Raw genomic sequence first — 19,286 nt, 5'->3', positions numbered from 1 at the left:
AGTAGCAAAAGAGGCAGGGCCAGGGTGGAGGAGGATCCCCTGAAGGATGTCAAGGCGCAGGGAGCCCCGCAGAGAAGGGAGCCGGAGCCGCGCCCCCTCCCCAGCCTCTCCCTGTTGACTCCCTTGTGGTCCGAGAACCCTGGGCTCTGAGTAATGAGTGTGCGCTCGGCGGGACACGTGTTTCCAATCACTCTGCTCGGCAGTGAGTCACCACCGACAGCTGCTGCCTGCCCGTCTCCCACCTCTTACCTTCAGAGCCTCCATGACGACAGCCCAGGCCCTGCTCCCAGCCCAGGTCTGCGCCCGGCCCCGGCCCCGGCCCCCCGCACAGCCCCTGCCTCCTCACACCTGGGCGCCTTCACGCAGGTCCGTCCTTCCACCTGGAACGGTGTCCTCCCCGCCGGCCCCCGCCCCTGACGGGACGGCTCTTACCATTGTCCGGGTCTCATTTATCCCAGGCAGCCACTGCCCGCCCCCCCCCCCCCCCGCTGCCCCCGGGACCCCGCGGATGCCCCTGCTCTACCATCCAGCACCCACACCCACTTGTAATTCCTTCTGTAGGTGTTTCTGCTAACGATGGTTCCTGGTCCTTCCAGACCCCTGGCACCTGCAGGGCCCTGGCACATACTCATCGAACAGGTGAATGAACGAACAAATGAGCTATAACCCGAAGAAGCAGGGAGTCGTGGAAAAGACACAAAAACAAGTAACCTTTTAGAGAACACATAAGGAGCCTGAGGAGTCCAGGCAATGGGATAGGAGGGGGCTCTCTGCCCCTTATAGGGCATCCCGCTGTCCACACAACTTCAGCTGGGCACCTCCCTGGGCTGGAAATCACAGGCCTGGACTGGAGGGATCTCAGGCCACATCCTGGCTTAGTGGGGAAGAAGTGCCGGGGTCTGGCCTGAGCCCAGCCCGGGCTTCCAGGGGTCAGGGGGTGGTGCACCTGGGCATCCCCCCACTTCCCCAAGGAGTCAGACCACCGTCTGATGTGATGGGGAGCACTGATGGGAACGGTGTGGGGACATCACCCACCCAGACCCCGGTGCCTCCCCCGGGGGCATCCAGGCCACACCTGTGAGGGGTGGCTGAATGGTGGCAGGAGAAAGCAGGGGCACGGGTGGTTGGCTCTTGGCCGTGTTCCGGGGGCCAGGATGGCCAGGACAGAGCCAGGGTCCCCCCAGGAAGGCGAGAGAAGCACCAGGACACAGAGTAGAACAGTTCACCTGGTCGCGCTTGCACCTATAGAGGCCGGACAGGCCAGGGAGATGCCGGCACCAGAGTGAGCAACTGCCTTTGGGGCCGTCCTGCCTGGGGAGCTGGGCAGGCTGTCCTGGCCGAGGAGGGCGCGAGGCGCCAGTGAGCCTCACCCAAATGCCAGCAAACAGCTGGAGATGGCGGTGAGGACCCAAGACTCGCTTTCCAAGGAGCCGGGTCCCTCCTTGCCTTTCTCATGGCTCTGCCACCTTCTGGTCCTGCCGGTGACCAGAGCCACCCCAAACCCTGCTCTTCCTGTTGTCTGGCATTTCAGGGCAAGCTTGAAGGAGCGCCCTTGGGAATCCCCACCACCACCACCCTCACCCTCACCCTCACCCCATCCCGCCCCGGAGGCCGTCCAGGGCATGGCCTAGGCTGGGATCTGAAGGTGACATGAGAGCCTGGGCTGGGAGCGGACGCTGCTGGCCACACCGAGACCCCGCAGCATCCCCGAGGAGAGAGACCTGGGGAGAGAGGAGAGCAGGCCAGGCAGGAACAGAGGAAGAAAACTAGGATGGGGAGAGGGAAGGAGAGAGAAAGAGGAAATTCCTGGGCACAGTCCTAATCATAGCCTTGAAATGAAATTTACTGCTGCACTCAGCACGGGCCGCCAGCCAGCGCTGCCAAACCAGCCCCCCCCCCCTCTGTTTGGATTAGGCGATGACATCATGGCCGTGGGCCCGTCACTGCCAGCACCGAAGAAGAAAGGGATGGCGCAGGGAACCTGAGCCTCCAGCCCGGGCTTCCAGGGGAGGGAACCTGAAACCAGCAGCAGCCAGCCTCCGCGCCCCCACCGCGCGGCCCGCCAGTCCCCGTCCTCTGTCCACCGCCCGCCTGTCCTGCTCCCGGCGGCACCTGGTCCCCGGGTCGCCGGCCAGCCCAGGCGGCCTCCCGGAGCAGCGGGCCAGGGACGGATGGAGGAGCGCCGGTTCCCGGCCCCGCTCACTGGCCCCATCCCCGAGCCGCCCACCCGTGGGACGAGGCACATGACACAGGCCCGGGCCAGAGGCAGTGGCCTGGGCCCAGGGACCCGGAGCGGCAGCGGCGGGGCTCGTCCTCGGGGCTTGGCGGGAGCGAAGTGCAGGAGTGGGTGCGAGGAGAGCCCGGGCGTTGGGGGCCTGGTCCCCGCAGCACGCAGGCGGCCTCGGGGGCCAGGCCGGGCCCACGCCGAGTCCAGGTGGAACAGTGTCTGCGGCGGCTTCGCCCAAGGGTCGCGGTGGTGGCGCCAGCTGGGCTGCCGGGACGTGAGTGAGCCACCGTCTCTCCCAGACGGCACAGATGTGGCGGCCACTTCAAGCCAGTGACTTCATGGGCCTGCCGCTCACCAGGGCCGGCCTCCCTCCCTCTCTCTGGAGCTCCTCTAGGCTGGATCAGAGCAGCGCAGCGGCGGCGGGCGGGCGGCGCTGGGACTGTGCCTGGCCTGTGCAGGCTGCGCGCCCTGGAGCGGGCGGGGGTGCAAGGTGGGTGCCCAGCTCACTGCCTTCCCTGTGGGGTGCCCGCCTGGGAGAGGACGGGGGTTCCTGGAGGGGTGGCAGAGGGGCCAAGCCCCCCCCCCACCTGGGGAGACAGTGTAAGCCAGTGCCAGGGGTGCCAGTGAAGGGAAGCCCCGAGGAAGGCAGGAGCCAAGGGCAGTGTGGGGGGCGGGGGGGGGGATCGCCTACGCAAAGGCCCTGGGAGGTGGGGGCCTGGGACCAGGGCAAAGTCTGGCGAAGACCCGCACTTCTGCCCCAGGAGCTCTCCGTTATGGAGCTGAAGCATCCCCTTGGAGCCCAGGGGCAGGACACGATGCTCACCCAGGTCCCCACCACCTGGTGACACTCTCCACGAACTTTGTGGCGGACTCCCTCTTACTTGTGTGGCTCGGCCCTTGCGTGTAAGTAACGTCATGTAAAAGAAATATTACGTGTGCTGTTTTCTCATGGACACTTGCAGGAAAAAAAAAAAACCCAACCCTTTAAACATCGTCTGCCCTCCTCGTCTCCCTGGAGAACCAACGTGGACAGACTGGTACGCCATCCCGCGTGCCCTGGTGCAGGTCACGGGCTGGCACGGCTACCCACCCCCCACCACCACATGCACTCATGTTGGCGCTACAGGAATCGAGGCTTGTTTATCTCTCTCTGCATTTTGCTTTCTCAAGTCCAGAGATTTTTATCAAGCTTCCCTTTGCTGGTGGTGATCAACCAGGCGGTTTCGCTCTCACTCAGGGACATTAGGCAATGTCTGAGGATGTGTTTGGTTGTCAGAACTCGGGGGGTGCCCTTGGCATTTAGAGGGTGGAGGCCAGCGATGTTGCTCAACACCCACAGTGCACAGGGCCTGCTCCCCCTGCCCCCACCCCGCCCCCGCCCCAGCAGGAGAACAGTCTGGCCCGGGAGGTCAGCACCCCTGAGGCAGGGAAGTCAGCCCCGGCCCAAGACGGCTCCTAAGGTCCTTAATGAAGTGAATGGATGTGGAAGGTCCTTGGAGCGTCCACCGCTGGCCACGAGCACGCAGTTAGCAGTTAGTGCAGGGAACTGCAGCCCATCTCCAGGCCACAGTCGGCCCTGCCTCTTCTTGACTCACCTTCTTGTCATCGTGGACGTTCTGTGGTCAACAGCCCTCGCCAAGGAACATGAGGAACAGATATCTGGGCTGGGGGGACACCACCTGCCCATGTGGCCGTGAGTCAGACGCCCAGACTGGACGGGGGCCCATGGTGATCCCGATCGCCTCTCCGAGAGCCACGCAACCCACCACCCCGGAAACCTCCCAGATAGCCAGGCGCACCGATGTCCCCCACCTCCGCGCATGGCCGCCCACTCCCCACCGCCCCACCTAGAGCGGTCAGAGGCACTCCCGCCCTTTTGCATCTAGCTTCCCCGGGCCTGTGGAGCCAGTTTTAATGCCCATACGCCGTGGAGCGTCTGGCTCCCTGGAACCTGCCAGAAGGAGTGTGAAGCCCTCAGTCCCACTCCAGCTGTCTCCAGGGAGAGAACGCTCCACACTCGCTCCACACTCGGGAGGGAGTAGATCTTCTCCAAGTGGAGAGAGTGAGTCTATGGAGAAGACCCGCCTCCGGTGGGTGCCCTCCCCCAGGGCTGGGTGGACACAGCCTGCTCTGGCAGGGCCTCCTGCCCGAGGCCTGGGAGGTCACCCTGACTCTGTGTACCTGACAGAGCAACAGGGAGGAGGCCCTGGTATTTCCTCCTGGCCCCGGTCAGTGTTGATCCTGCCAAGCAGAGTCCAGGACATGTCTGCTGGGCGTGCCCCGCTGTGAGTGGGATGGGTGACAGCTCTGCTGCGCTCTGCGCTGGAAACATCCCTTGGTGGGGGAGGCAGGCGCAGGGTGGATGTTTCTGGGGGTCAGCGGTTGGGCCCAGGAATGTGGTCCCCTGGAAGGCCCTGGAAGGCCCCCTCCCCAGCTGGCCCGGCAGGTGCAGGCCCCCTCCTGTCTATCCTGACTCAGCCCGGAGTCAGGCCCTGGGGAGGATTCAAGCTGACGTCCAGCAGGCCGTCATCAGAATGGATCTCCTGCATGGCCCCCGCACTGGCTCACTCCCTGGTATCAAGGTAGAGGAGGCCGGTTAGCAGCGAGCCCCAGGAGGTGGGGGGGGTGTCCTGACCCTGCCCTCCTCCTGGGGGGGGGAGCCCTTGTCCCAAGGTCACCTTGCCTTGTCAATCTCTCTTGGCCATGGAGAGAAGAGCCCGTAGAAGACCTTCTTGTGGATGCCAGCGGCCAGATTCCGATCCCCTCCTATCCTCAGTACATTCCTTATCTGAGGCTCGGTTTCCTTGGTTTGGAGATGGAAGATACCACCTGGAAGACCAGGTCAAGGATGGGAAGAAGAACAGAGAGGGAGGGCCATAGGAGCCAAGGCTGCTGCAGGCATCAGGTGGCGGTCAGATGGCTGGGGTGGGGGACACGGGGCTGGGGGAGGAGCCTGGGTTTCAGGGACTGCTCTGTCCCTTCACCTGCTGCGCCCTCATGAGAGTCACCTGATGCGTTGCTGCCTCGTGGTAACAGCGCACATGCACCAGATTTGAGAGGGCGGGCCCGCCACTCAGAGGAATCCACTGGGAAGGGGGTTTAATGGCTTAATGGTTTAATTTCTCGGAAGGGGAGGCAGAAGCTTGGCGGGCTGGCGAGGTGGCTGGGCTGCTGTGTCTGAGTCATGCTCGCCCCCTCTGCACGCCCCCCCTCCATCCTTACAGAGGGACCTGCCCTGCCCCTCTGCTCAAAACCCGCCAAAAGCTCCCAACTCACTCAAAATAAAATGTGTGCCCCCTCCCCTCCCAGCCCCCCTGACAACAAGTGGGTCCTAGCTGGTTCCCTTCCTCATGTTCCTCCTCCTTCACTGGCTCAGGGGTCTTTCTACCCACTGCCCCTGGGACTTTTGTCTGTTCTGTGGATTTCTTTTCTTTTTTAAGATTTTGTTTATTTATTTTGAGAGAGAGAGAGTACAAGTGAGAGCGAGGGGCAGAGGGCGAGGGAGGAGCAGACTCCTCACTGAGCGGGGAGCCCAATGTGGGGCTCTATCCCAGGATCCCTGGGTCACAACCCGGAGTCGAAGGCAGATGCTTAACCGACTGAGCCACCCAGGTGCCCTGTTCTGAATTTCTGAATACCCTGCTTTTAGGACACCGTCCCCTCCCCCGTAGATGCACCAGAAAGCACTGCTGATGGAAGGAAGGGAGGCGGGCAGGCAGGTAGGCCAGGTCCCTTATTTCCACCCCCATGCAATAGCCATCTGCCCGCCCCCCAACCTGTGCCACCATCAAACCTACCTCCACGGTAGTTATCACTCTCATGTGTACTTGATTGCTTATGCGTGTATCTCGCCCGTTGGACAAGGCGTCCCCAGGTTATCTGTTTCTCTCATATGCTGACAAATCGACTTGGGATTCTGTAAAGTTCAACTGCATTTTGACATTTTTTTTCCACTTGTAATAAAGAAAGACGGAGGGGGGAAGGCAGAGGCAGCCGTAGTGTTACAATTTTCTGAACCCACGACTAAAAAGTTAGCACCCCACCTCACTTCAAAACGACACAACTCTATTTGACCCGGACAAAAGCTGAAAAAGTGATTTTTGGATTGGGCAGGGTACTAAAAATAACCACTCTGCCTATCTAACTTTGCTCCCAGTTGTGTGCTGCAAAGCACACGTAAACAGAGAGAAACCGTTTCGGTTTTTTGTTTTTTTTCCCCCCAGCCTTCCAGTGTTTTACAGTTTCCTATGGCGAGTCGGCACCACACAGTTTAGTGGCCAATTACTCGCAATGGTGTCATTCTCGGTTGACAACCGTCCAGCTAGATTACAGACGTCCTGTGGGCAAGAGCAGGGTCCTGTGTATAAGAGCACCGACCACAAGGGGCCCAGGGCAGCCTCAGTGACAGGCGCTTGGTGGCCACACTTCACAGGCTTTTCTGCACCTGGGAGATCCGGCCTTTCTGGGAACACAGAACTGTTTTGGGGGGTGGAAGTCCTCAGTCCCACATTCGTGGGCTAAAGCAGAACTGTGTGAGCAGAGCCCAGCAAATGCTTCCCTCCAATCGCACCGCCTCCTGGACTCCTAGGCCCACCCCCCTGGCTCTTGTTGGCTCGTCAAAAATATGGCCAGTTTATATAAAATCCTGTTTTGTTCATAGTAACCACTCCCCCTCCCCCTCTGTCTGAACTGGCCAAGTGCACTTAAAATTCTAAGACCTCCATTTATAAAAGGAATCTCCAGGAAGCTTCCCCAGGCCACCTAGCCCCCCCACCCCCACCCCAGGGGCACTGGTGGTCAGGGGTCCCTCCTTGGAGTGCACCAGGCCCCAGTTCAGGGACCCCCAGGGGTGGGAAGTGTCTGGCTCCTGTGCCAAGCTGAAGGGGAAGGGGAAGGGGAAGGGGAAGGGAAGGGAAGGGAAGGGAAGGGGGAAAGGGAAGGGGGGAGGGGAAGGGGAAGGAAGGGGGAAGGGGAAGGGAAGTGAAGCAGAAGGGAAGGGGGAAGGGGAAGGGGAGGAAGAAGGGGAAGGAAGAGGGAAGGGGAAGGGAAGGGGGAAGGGAAAGGGAAGGGGGAAGAGGAAGGAAAGGGGGAGGAAGAAGGGGGAGGGAGAAGGGAAAGGAAAGAGGAAAGGGGAAGGGGGAGGGAAGGGGGAGGGGGGAAGGGGGAGGGAGAAAGGGAGGAAGAAAGGGAGGAGAGGAAGGGGAAGGGGGAGGGAGGGAAAGGAAGGGAGAGGGGGAGGGGAAGGGGGAGGAAACGGAAGGGGGAGGGAAGGGGGAAGGGGAAGGAAGGGGAGGGGGAAGGGAAGGGGGAGGGAAGGGGGAAGGGGAAGGGAAGGGGGTAGGGGGGTGGGCTGCGAGTCCCGGGCGCTGGGTGAGGGCCCCCTGGGCGCCGCCCCGCCCCGCCCCCGGGCGACCTGCGAGGGGAGGGGGGCGGGGGCGGGGGCGGGGGTCGGGGCGCTGCGGGGCCAGGTGCGCGGCGCTGGGCCCGGACGGTTGGCGGGTCCGCGCACAACAAAGCGGCGTCCGGGGGAGGGCGGGGGCGCGGGGAGGGGGCGGCCGGGAGCTCCCGGAGCCGCATTGGCCGCCGGCCACCGGGGGGCGGAGCCGACACGCCCCGGAGCGCGATAAAAGGCCGGTCCGGCCCGCGCCCGCAGCGCACGCACCCGTAGAAGGCAGCGCAGGCCCCGGTGCCCGCCGCCCCCGCCGCCCCCGCCGCCCCCGCCGCCCCCGCCGGCCCCGCCGCCGCCGCGCCCCGCGCCCCAGCGACCCGGGAAAGTTAGCGCGGGCGAGCGCGGGCCCGGTGCGGAGGGCGGCCCCGGCGCGCCCCGAGGCCAGCGCCCGCACACCCGCGGCGGCCGAGCCCCGCGCCCCGCGCCCGCGCCCGCGCCCGCGCCCCCGCCCGCCATGGGCGCCGCGGCCCGCAGCCTGCGCCTGGCGCTCGGCCTCCTGCTGCTGGCGACGCTGCCGCGCCCGGCCGACGCCTGCAGCTGCTCCCCGGTGCACCCGCAACAGGCGTTCTGCAACGCGGACGTAGGTGAGCTCGGCGCCCCCGCGCCCCCCGCCCCGCGCCCCGCGCCCCCGCCCCGCGCCCCCGCCCCGCGCCCCCCGCGCCCCCGCCCCGCCCCGCCCGGGCCCACGCCCGGACGCCGGCCTCGGGCCTCCCGGAGTCCTGCAAGTGGACGCCAGGATCGCACTTTCTTTTCCCCCCTCGCGTCTCCCTTTCTTTGCGTCTCCGCCGAGATGCTTCTCAGCCTCAAATTCCACCGAAATTCCTCCGCAGCCCCAGCCCCAGCCCCAGCCCCAAGAAGGGAGCCAGGGAGCGGACCGGGCTTGGCAGGCGGAGGGCCCGGGGATGCCAGCGCGGGGGGCGGGGAGAGCGGGGACGCGGCGCGGTGGGGCAGGCCTGGCCCGGGCGCGGGAGGACCGGGACCCCCGAGAAACTTTCACGGCCGAGCGGGAGCTGGGCTCCGGGCCCGGGCTGGGAGGGGACGGGCTGCCCGCTCAGCCCCGGCCTCTGCCTCCAGCCCGGCTCGGGGCTCACCTTGGCTTGGGCTGGGGCCCAGAGGGGAGCCTCCCGGCTCTGCCCAGGCTCCCCGGGCGCGCAGGGGCAGCCCCTGGCCCGGAGGGGGGCCCTGCGGCCAGGCCCGGCGGGAGGAGGGTCCCCGAGAGGCTCGCTGCGGGGACCGCTTTCCCAGGACATCCCCGCACACTGGAGACTTGGGGCCAAGTGGGGCTGCGTGGCCGCGGAGAACCCTCAGAAAATGTCTCTCATCCTCTGCGCCCCTCGCCCCTCAAAGGTGGGGGTGAGCCCGGGAGGGAGGAGCAGCCCATTATTTGTTTCGATCCTGGATCCTTGCAGGGGCCGGAGACAAGTGGGGAGAAGGTGGCAGAAATGGGAGGAACCAGCTGGACCCCAGGACCCCAGAGGTTTCCGTCAGGGCCTCAGCTGTCCTGGCGAGGGTCAGCCGGGATTTCCCGGGGCGAGTCTAGTTTAGCCACAAGGACAGGTGCACAGCAGGGGGGTCACTGCCCCGCACAATTGGTTTCTCAACAGGTTTATGTTGTGCTTCTAAGCCTCAGCCAGCGGAGCATCCGGGTGCCAGGCCAGATGCGGTGAGGCTGGCTGCCCCCACCTGTGCAGACTCAGAGCCGGGGTCCCTGGGTTCCTCCTGTTGTCGGCCATGCCCTCTTGAGCTCCCCACAGCCCCTGGCCACACCCCAGTTGGCCCCATTGACCTGCCACTTGGCCCAGGAAGACCTCAGGTGTTCTTACCTGTGGGCATCACATGGCTCTGGCCATCTTGGTGTGGAACGAGGGGCCTGCGTGCTTGCAGAGGAGTTTTCCATAAACCCCGAGGCGGGGGACCTAAGTAAGGCTGGCTCCCCAACTTGGCTTGCCCAGCAGGTTTGAGGGCGATGCACATTGGCCTTCCCCTGGGGTGTCCGCTGGGCATCCGGGCCTGACCGGGCCCCTTTGCTGAGACACGGCCAGGCTCCTGCCCATGAAGCTGTAGGGCAGGATGGTCCCAAGGCCCAGAAGGAACCTCGTGAGGCCCTTGGGCTTGGTTCGCAGGAGCCTGCAGGAAGGGGCTGGGCCTCAGGTCCACCTCACACTCTTCAGCTGCTGGAAGAATTTCCAGCCGCTTCCTGGCCTGCCCAGTAAGCCGGGGCAGCAAAGGGTCAGGGTTGAGGAGCTTCAGCGAGCCTTCAGGTTCCTTCTTGCTGTGTGCGTTCCTCTCACCTCCACCTGGATCTCCTGGCACGTGTGTCCCATTTCTTTGCATCCAAATCACTAAGGAGCCCAAACTTTGACCCCGTCCCAGCTCAGAGGCCCAGTCGGGCTGCCGACACCAGACTTGCACAGCAGAGCCCCGGCTGTGAGATCCCTGTGCGCTGCACTGAATCCGCTAATGGGGGAGCCTCAAAACAACAGCAGTTGTCTCTGTCACAGCTGAGGCGGCCCGAAGTCCAAAGTCAAGGTGTCGGCGGGGTGGGCTCCTCCCGGAGACCCCGAGGCAGAGTCTGCTCCGGGTGTCTCTCTCCCCGCTCCTGCTGGCCGCCGCCATCCTTGGCTTTCCTTGGCTTGTGGACACGTCACTCCAGCCTCTCTGCCCTCTGTCTTTACGTGGGTTTGTCTGCATGTATCTGTCCCAATCCGTCTCTTGTTAGAAGGACCCCAGTCCCTGGGCATAGGGCCCACCTGAATCCAGCATGATCTCCTCTTAACTCCATCACATCTGCAAAGACCCTCATTCCAAATAAGGTCACCTGAGCAGGTTCGGGGTGGACAGGAGTTTTCGGGGGAAGCTCTTCTGGCCGAGCTGCCGCAGTTGGCCCTTCTGTGCTCGGTCAGCTTGGGACATGTGACGCCGAGACACCCAGCAGAAGCCCTGGGTGGCCGTGGAGTTCAGGTCACCGTGAAGGCGGTGGTCTTTCTGTATCTGCTTCTCCTTTGAGGCCGCTAGTCCATGACTTTCTCCCGATGATCCCCCACTCTGAGAACCAAATGGCCTGGGGCCCTTTGAAAGATGGCTCATGTCTGGGTTCCTTTGTAAATACAGAGAGTCTGGCCTGGGCCTGGCTCTTGCTGAGGGTTTTAAAAAGCCTCACAGGTGGACCTTGTGCCACAAGGGCTGCGGCCCAGGGGCCCGTGAAGGGTGATGGCCTTGTGCACATTGGGGATACTGAGAGCTGACTGCTCATGTGGTGTGCTGGCTCCTTTAAGTGTTGGCGGGGTGCAGGCTTGGTGTCTGCAAGAGGCAGTTGGCTTAAGACACCGTCGGATTTCTGTCTGCCTGTGCGAGCATTTCTGGGAGCTGGTAGGACCGGAACTGTGGTCGGCGAAGAGATTCATTATGAGGTCGTGAAATTTGGGTGAAGGGAGCGGTAGGTAAGAGGTGATCTGGGTTCCTCCTGGAAGGCCTCGTTCCCAGTCCTTTCCGGGAAAGCGAGGACAAGCAGGAAGTGTTTGCTGTCTTTGAGCAGGGCTCACGTGCGCTGCTGGCCTGACTCCTACCACGTCGTGGAGCCCGAGGCTATCTCCTGCCCAGATCCCACACCCCAGCCAGAGACCAGCATTGGGCTTGCTCTTTGGGTGGCCACCATGGAGGGAGCCTGGAGTCACTTAGCCAGCCCAGCGGCTTGGCAGATCTGGGCCGTGTGAGCCAGTTTCTGGAGTCACGGGTAAATCCAGGAGGTCCCTGGGCCAGCGGAGTAAGATCTCACTTCTGGCCTAGGTGGCGGTGCCCATGGCCATGCTACTCCCCCAGAATGCCCATGACGGCATCTTTCTCAGCGTGCTCCCATCTCCAGACACTGCTCTGCAAACCCGCTGGTGATCTCCAGCCCCAGGTGGAGAAGGGCCCACAGCCAAGGCCGTTTGCTGGTCGCCAGGGCGAGCAGGCCAGCCTCGTGCGAGCACTGTTGGAGGCCACACCATGGCCACCTGCAGAAAGCACGCACCACGCATTCCGAAACGGCTGTGTCTTCACCAGACACACTTGCTCTGGAAGAGCGAGGCAGATGAGATGCCTGTGAGTTGAGTCGGGCCTTCCGCGCATGGGGGCCGGGAGGGGGGCAGGGCTTCTGGAGAGAGGCCTCATTGATCTGTGTTCCCAACATCCTTGCTTTCCTATCGGTCTGTGTTTTGACAAGCCCTTATGGAGTGGCCGGCTCCGCCCCACGGGACATAAGGAAGAAGCAGGGCATTAGCCTGTCCTCGGGAGTGGGAGCGCCAGACGCCAGGGCCAGGCAGCGTGGAGGTGCGCAGGGTGGGCACAGACCTGCAGACCCCAAGCCGGATGGCCAGGGTGTGGTCTAAAGTCAGAGAGACTCAAGGTGTCTCAGGCCAATGATAAACGAAGTAGCTGTGTGAAAAGGGGAATGTGATTTTGGGATCAGAGGTGTAGAGGGTGTTGAGGGGAGGGGATTGTGGGCGGACTGGAGCCCCTGGGCCCAGTTTTGGTCAGCTGGGGATGCCCTCTCCCAGGGGAGTGCCTAGAACCTGAGCTGCTGGGGTTGGGAAGCAGAGGGGAAGAGATGCGCCCTGGACACAGGCGTGGAGGCCCGTGCTGGCTGCAGGGAGCTCTCCCCACGCCGTGGTCCCTGCCTGTGATCTGAGGACGCGCTGCCAGCCTCCAGCCAGGACCCGCTTGGTCCTCGGGAATTTGCGGTCATGGCCTGTGGTCCATGAGCTGTAGGCGTGGGCACCTGCCTGTCCTCCCGGCTGTCTCAGCTGGGTTGCCAGGCAGACGTCCATGCAGGCTGCGTGGTCCAGATCTGACGGCAGCACTTGGGCATTGAGAATAAAGATGTAGGCAACTCCCAGGCTTCCAGGGTTGAGCCACCCTAGTCCCAGTGCAGAACCACTGATGTGATACCCGACTGCTGCAGGTTCCCAAGGTCCCCTTGGGTTCCAAACTGGCTAAGAGATGTGGCTGGAGGGCCCTGGGAGCCTGGAGGATGCAAAACACAGCAGGAGAAAAAAAAGGCCTGGAGGAGACAGGAGAAGGAAGAGCAGCGTGGTGGGTGGGGTCCATGCTTCTCCCCTGCCTGGGATGCTCCCTCTCTCCTCCACACGTGTGCATCCACATCCACACACACACACACACGGGCCAAGGGCAAGTGGCCTCATAGTGAGGATGGCCTTCCTGGGAAGAGAGAGCAGAGCTGGGAGGGAAGTCAAGGTTGGAGAATCCTAACTCGGAGGACAGAGTCGGGGGAAACACATACCCAGGCACATCATCAGCGGTGGCAGTGTGGGGATGCGCTGGGCAAGGGGACCACCTGCGCAGGCAAGAGTGAGAGAGAGTTCTGGGTGCAGACCAGGCCAGAGAGGAGGGCGAGGGGCCAAAGGACACCGCTCTGGCTTATCACATGCAGTCTGCATCCCCTCCCAAGGGCCCCTGGTGAGCCATTGAGGGCATGCACCTGTGGGTGACAGCCAGGTGGCCCAGGGTGCTGCCTAAAAGGCAGAGTCCGAACTGGCGTCCAGAATTAGAGCCTCAGGGCCCATGTGGGCGGGCAAATTGGTATTTCTAAGACTGTCCAGGTGATTCTGACGCCCGCCAAAGTTTGCATGGAACAGTTGTCTCCAACGCAGGCTACACCCCAGACACTTGTGGTTTGAGACGAGAATGTTCTAGGTATTTAGCACAGATGTTGATAGCTCCATTCATATGTAATGGTAAATGGACAGGTAGGCATGGAGACTGCTTGGCCAGGCCTCTGCCTTGGTGCTGGAGGGTCTGAGCAAGTGTGGAGAGTGAGGACCAGGGGTAAGAGGGTCGACGAGATGCCCCAGAATCGGGGAGGAGAGGTGGCTGAGGGAAGTGGCGGAGGAAGTCTTCCAGGGATGGTCAGGAGCACCCGTGTCTCAGAGGGCAGGCAGGATGAAGCTGGCTCCCCCATCCAGAGCTCGGAGCTCCCGGGACCCGCTCGCTGGAGCCCTGGGGCCTGACCTGGCTGGAACGCGGAGATCGTTCGGTGCCTCCATCATTGCGTGGATGTGCGGCTCCGGGTGGGTGGTGGTGGGAATATGCAGAGACCCAGAGGGATCCCATTTTGCAGCTGACAAAATTGTACCGCTCCCTGTGCCTGAGCAGTGTCCCGGGTCGGCTTCTGGAGACCCCAGCACGGCAGACTAGACAAGTGTTTATTCTACAAACCAAATTGAGGGCAGCCCCGGTGGCTCAGCGGTTAAGCATCAGCCTTCGCCTCAGGGTGTGATCCTGGGGTCCCGGGATCGAGTCCCACGTCGGGCTCCCTGCAGGGAGCCTGCTTCTCCCTCTGCCTGTGTCTCTGCCTCTCTCTCTGTGTCTCGTGAATAAATAAAAGCAAAAATCTTTAAAAAAAAAATAATTGAGGTGTAGTCTTTGTATGGAAGGATCCTATCCTGGGGTATATGGGATGGTGGCAGGGGTGACATGAGTCTTGAGCCCTGAAACTGTAAGCAGAGCTCTGTGTGTGCACACACATACACACGCACGTGTGCATGCCTGGGTTTTCCAAGGCAGTGGCCGGTACTTCCACTGGATTCTCCAAGGGGTATGTGACCTCTAAGAGGTCAGTTGTTGCCACGTACAAAGTCTTCGTACGGCCTGTAGGGGAGAGTGGAGGACGTGGTGAGAAGGGCCTGGAACCAAAGCCTGGGCGGCCCTGAGCCTGGGTGCAGAGTGGAGCTTGAGTCCCAGCAGCAGGACCCACCCGAGGGTCGTGAGGTGTGGCCGGGGAGGGTGTTAAGGGGTTCTGGTTGCCCAGGAGCAGGTGCACGCACGGGAGTGGGGGGAAGGGGGGAGGACTGGAGTCAGAAGGCAGATCTTGCAGCCGAGTGGGGGGTGGGCTCGTGGTAAGGGGTCGCCCCTGGGGTTTGACCTCGGCGCCCAGGCCTCCATTCCCTGTGTATTTGTGCTGGGATACGGTGAGCCCAGGGTCTGGACGGGAGAGTCTGTGGCTGTGGCTCCCCAGACAGTGGAAAATGTGTGAGGGGACCCGAAGGGAAGGGGAAGTGGAACGTGGAGCGGTTAGAAGAGTCAGCAGGGAGCCAGGACCCTTGACTTCCTAGGACAAGCCCGTTAGGGAGGCCACTCTGCAGCCCCACCACGGCTGCGGGGGAGAGATCCGCGCAGATGCCCTCTGCCTCGGGTTCCCCAGCCCGAATAGGACATGGTGATTTACCCGCTTCCTAGGGTCGCGGCTGGAGGTCACAAGGAAGGGTGGGGGTGGAACACTTGGGACGGTGCCCCCAGGAGGCTCTGGGGTGTGCGTGTGTGTGGAGGGTGGGCGCGTGGGTGTCTCCGTGGGGGACCCTGCACAGTGCGCGCCTTCCCCGCCCAACCCGAGACCCGGCTGGGTGATGGATGGCACAGGTTGGGGGAGCCCGGGGAGATACAGGGGGGTTCTGGTGCCACCGAGAGGTAGCGGGGAGCTGGGAGGGAAAGCTCCTTCGTTTCGTGAAGGGGGGGTGGGAAGCTGGGAACACCGTCGTTAATAAGTGCTGAGCGCTTGCAAGTGGCTTCCGCACGTTGTCCCCGTTTCGCAGAAGATCAAACTGAGGCACAGACGATGAAGTTCTTGCTCGGGGTCATGCAGCTCGTGAGCAGCCCGAGTGCGGACAGGGAGGTGTTAGTGGACGAGGCTGACCTTGGGGACCCCGGGCCGCGGGGGCTTGACGGGGTGGCCGTGGCACCCCTGGGGGTGGCGGGAGAGCAAGCCCTTAGGGATGAGCCCCAGAAATGAAGCGGACTCGCGTTTCCCACCTGGAAGGACCCTAGGAGGGTATTTGTTTTGGAAGCCCCCCCGCAGCTCGAGCGCTTTCCCGTCACGGACGTTGTCCTTCTTTCCAACTGAGGCTGAGTCTGGGGCTGATGTACATTTTGATAAAACCTTTGCCCACGCGTTGTCCGTTTCTTAAGTTCCCGGTGAGCATCCAGGTCAGGAAACAGAACATTGCTCCCCCGCCCCCTCCCCCAAGCCCTCTGCTTCTCCCTCCTGGCCCTAAATTCCCAAATTTAGAATTCCTAAATTCTTTGCCTTGGGGTCACCCCTGTCCAGCTTCTATGGTGGCAATTTACTGGCTTTTCTTTGCTTTTTTTTTTTTAAAGATTTTATTTATTTTTTTTGAAGATTTTATTCATGAGAGACACAGAGAGAGGCAGAGACACAGGCAGAGGGAGAAGCAGGCACCCTGCGGGAGCCCGATGCAGGACTCGATCCCAGGACCCCGGGGTCACTCCCTGAGCCGAAGGCAGACGCTCAATGGCTGAGCCACCCGGGTGTCCCACCGGCTTTCCTTTATATGGTTTTATTGCTTATCTGTGTATCTTTATTTCACGGAGAAGCGTGTACACATTTAAATGCACGTGTAGGGACAGGTCGGGAAGCGTGTCCATCACAATTCTCAGCAGTGGGTGAGATCAAGGACAGTGTTTCTTTCTCTTTTTGTTTATCTGCGTTGTCTAAATGTTGTTGGATTAGCATGTGGCAGGTGGGTGATTATGTCACCGGTGAAAGGCACGGAGGACAGAAATGGAGGGGTGGGCAGGGGTGAGGGTGGGGGCGGGCGGCGGAGAGGCCCCCACGTGGTGGGTGAGGGCGCTGAGCCCAGGCGGGCCAGTCTGTCCCTGTCCCTGTCCCCACCAGGCCGAGCCCCGGGCCCAGTCGGGAGGGCCGGCTGCCTGGCGCTGCTCTCCTCGCCCTTCGCCCGCTTGAGAAGCAGCGGTGCCGACTGACCCCGACACAGCGAGTGAGCCCAGCCCCCTGTTCTGGGCCCTGGAGCCCGGAGCACAGTGGCCCGTGATGAGACCGGGATGAGCTCCGAGGCTTCCTGCTGGGGAATGTTCCGTGGGTGGAGAGACCCTGAGAGCTCCTCGGCCTGGCCCCGGAGCAGGACCTGGCTGGGCTCGGGGCTCTGCCGGTCTCTCCGATCTGTAGCGTGGGGGGCCTGGTTGGGCCTTCCTGGCAGCCCCTTCACAGACCCGGCTGAGCACAGGGGCGGGGGGGGGGGTGCCCGCATCAGGCTTTGCCGACGCCCCTCTGCTTCTGCCCGAGGGCCCTGGTTAGGAATCCACAGCTGATTCTTTACTGAGGGCAGAATGAGGCAATGGACCGACGTCTTAGAGGAAAAAAAAGTGGAAGAAGGTATTGGGAGAAGAGCCGGCCAGAACTGGTTCTGAATCCTGATTGTGTCTCGTCTCCCTCTTCCGTGCGGGCGGGATCACACTTGTGATGCTCGTCCATCTCTGACGAGTGAGCAGTGAGCTTGGTGTGGAAGCCAGGGAGCCCCGAGGGCCGTCAGCCCCGCACCCCGCACCCCAGCGCCCCCGGAACTCCGTGACCCGGCTCGCTCGCCGCTCCGTCCTGGAGCTCCTTGCAGGGAGGCCGCAGGTGGAGCAGGGACATCCGCCTCCCCTGTCCGTTCCCGGCCACCTCCTTCTTGCTCTCTCCGGCCTCCATCCAGCGGGGAGTTCAGGGCACGCGGACGGACAGACGGCTCCGGTGCAGGCCCGTGACGGGAGGAATCACAGCCCCAGAGGCGATCGCACCTCGGGCGCTCTGCGGCTCGCCTTTGCTGTGGTCACTCCCGGTGGGTGCGAACTCGCTGGGCTCAGTCGGCTGACCCTCCCCGGGGCCTGTGACGTGCCCGAGAGTGGAAAGCCAGGAATGTGTTGCAGGCAGAGATGTGGGGCGGTGATGCCGCTGGCCTGCGTGTCTAGCGTGCTTGCACGTACTCAGGGGCACCTGCGCTCACGTCACCACCAAGGGCCTCCAACACTGAGGATGACCTGAGCCTTTGTCCATGGTCACGAGGCTCCTGGGTGTCCCGGAGTAACCCTGGCTGGAGGCTAGAGTCCAGGGTGCTTCCAAGTGATGGCCCTCCCCGGTCACCAGCCGGGGGAGAGAGGACTCGGGGTCCCCTGTGGGCTGCAGGTCCGCGGTGGATTGTTCTGCTCAGAGGAGAGAACCCATTTCAGGGGGAGCATGATGACCCTGTGGCCTGGGGGGCAGCACGCAGGTGCCTTCTTTTTCAGCAAAGGGTGTTCGTTGGACATGTGAGCCTGGTTCGCTCCTGGGGGCTTTTCTGTACAGTGTGCAGCCCTCCTAGCATCTCCCCTTCCATCCCTCATGGTCTCTGGGAGAGAAAAGGACCAGCCTGGCATTTCTGGGGTGAGGTGAGGTGGGGTGGGGTAGGGTGAGGGTGGGGGGCGGGGGTGGTGCCAGCGCGGAGCCGGGCTTGTGTGCCGCCCATCCCGGGGTCTCCGTTGCGACATCTCGTCCCCTTGCCCCAGGTGGGCCCAGGACAGAGCATGAAGGAGCCGCTCTATGGCAGGGTCTTTGCTGTTTGTGCATCATTTCTGGAAGGCGGGGATTGAAAACAAGGCACGTCAATCCCAGTCGCACGGGGTGGGGGTAGGGGGATGAGAACATCACCGGTCTAGGCGTTTCCAGCGCAGAAGGACCTCCCATCCATTCTGACTCACGAGGACTCGGGCAGGTGAGACCCGTGTCCCGTCCTGTGGCTGGGTGTGGAGGGAGGACTCACCCAAGGTCATGCCGCCGAGGGCCCTTGCCAGGAATCCAAGGAGCCCGGTCCTGGCACGAGTCTCTGGAAACGGGACTGGATGTCACAGCTCTGGACTTCCCATTGCTCGGTTCATCTGGCCCCGGGGCTTGTTGTCCTTGGAAGGGCTCGACTGCGGGCATATCCTGTCTTACGCGGCGCAGCGCAGAGGCTTGGAAGGGCACGCTGCCCCCTCGAGGGCTTTAACCATCAGTCCCCCCTCTGATCAAGCGGCCCCGTGTGTAGGAAATAACTGAGGACGCGTGCTCGCCTCCGGTCAGGAGGATATCCATCCCCGGGTCGTTTGTCTTAGGGAAACCGTGGAGACACCTGCACGCGCAGCAGCAGGGGGACAGTTAAATAAATCACAGCCTCGGACGCCCTGCGGGACCAAATGGTGTACAAGTTTTTTTTTTTTTTTTGACCTCACACATTGAGATAGATGGTTTTGGGGGGGGGGGACTTAGACTTTCACAAGCATGTGTTTCCTTAATTCTCCTACGACGCGCGTGAATGATCCGTGTAATCTTGAAAGTTGCAGCCCGCTGGTCGCGGCGCGGTAGCAGGGCCCGGGCTTTCCAGAGCTGGGGGCCGGGGAGGAGGGACCGTCCGGCAGAGGCGAGGATGGGAGCTGCCGTCCGGGAATCGGGGCGAGATGCTGGCGGGAGCACCAACCGGGCGAGGGAGAAACGTCCTCGCTCCAGAGGCGGCGCGGAGAGGACGGCCCTGGTGGCCGTGTTGGGGCGTTCTGGGAGGTCATCGGGCGCCCCGTGTGCCGTGCCACTTGGACGCCGTGTTCATCCCGCACGCCCGACGCCCCCCCAACCGCTGACCTTGTCCCTCGCTGGGGGGCGGGGACCCAAGATCACGCTGCAGAGGCCGAGCCGTTGGCGGGTGTTCACCGCAGAGGGAGAAGACTCTGCACCCACAGGACCAGGAAGAGGGGCCCTGACAAAAGTGGGTGGAGGTGGGGGGCTGTGGTCGGGAGCTTCCCGTGGGAAGA

The 19,286-nt window shown here is 62.7% G+C and overlaps 1 protein-coding gene across 1 annotated transcript in view; it reads left to right on the top strand.

Moving 5' to 3' along the window:
• Nucleotides 1-8,101: 8,101 nt before the first annotated feature.
• TIMP2 (TIMP metallopeptidase inhibitor 2) overlaps nucleotides 8,102-19,286 on the top strand; it is a 48,450-nt gene continuing 37,265 nt past the window's right edge. The window contains exon 1 of the mRNA XM_055331121.1: nucleotides 8,102-8,260. Within this exon, the coding sequence (XP_055187096.1) occupies nucleotides 8,131-8,260 (130 nt within the window). The 5' untranslated portion in view covers nucleotides 8,102-8,130. The remainder of the gene's footprint in view (nucleotides 8,261-19,286) is intronic.

The sequence above is a fragment of the Nyctereutes procyonoides genome, unplaced genomic scaffold, assembly GCF_905146905.1.
Source record: "Nyctereutes procyonoides isolate TBG_1078 unplaced genomic scaffold, NYPRO_anot_genome, whole genome shotgun sequence".
Classification (NCBI taxonomy): domain Eukaryota; kingdom Metazoa; phylum Chordata; class Mammalia; order Carnivora; family Canidae; genus Nyctereutes; species Nyctereutes procyonoides.
The sequence above is the reverse complement of the archived record's forward strand: the minus strand, read 5'-3'. Positions and strand labels throughout refer to the sequence as shown.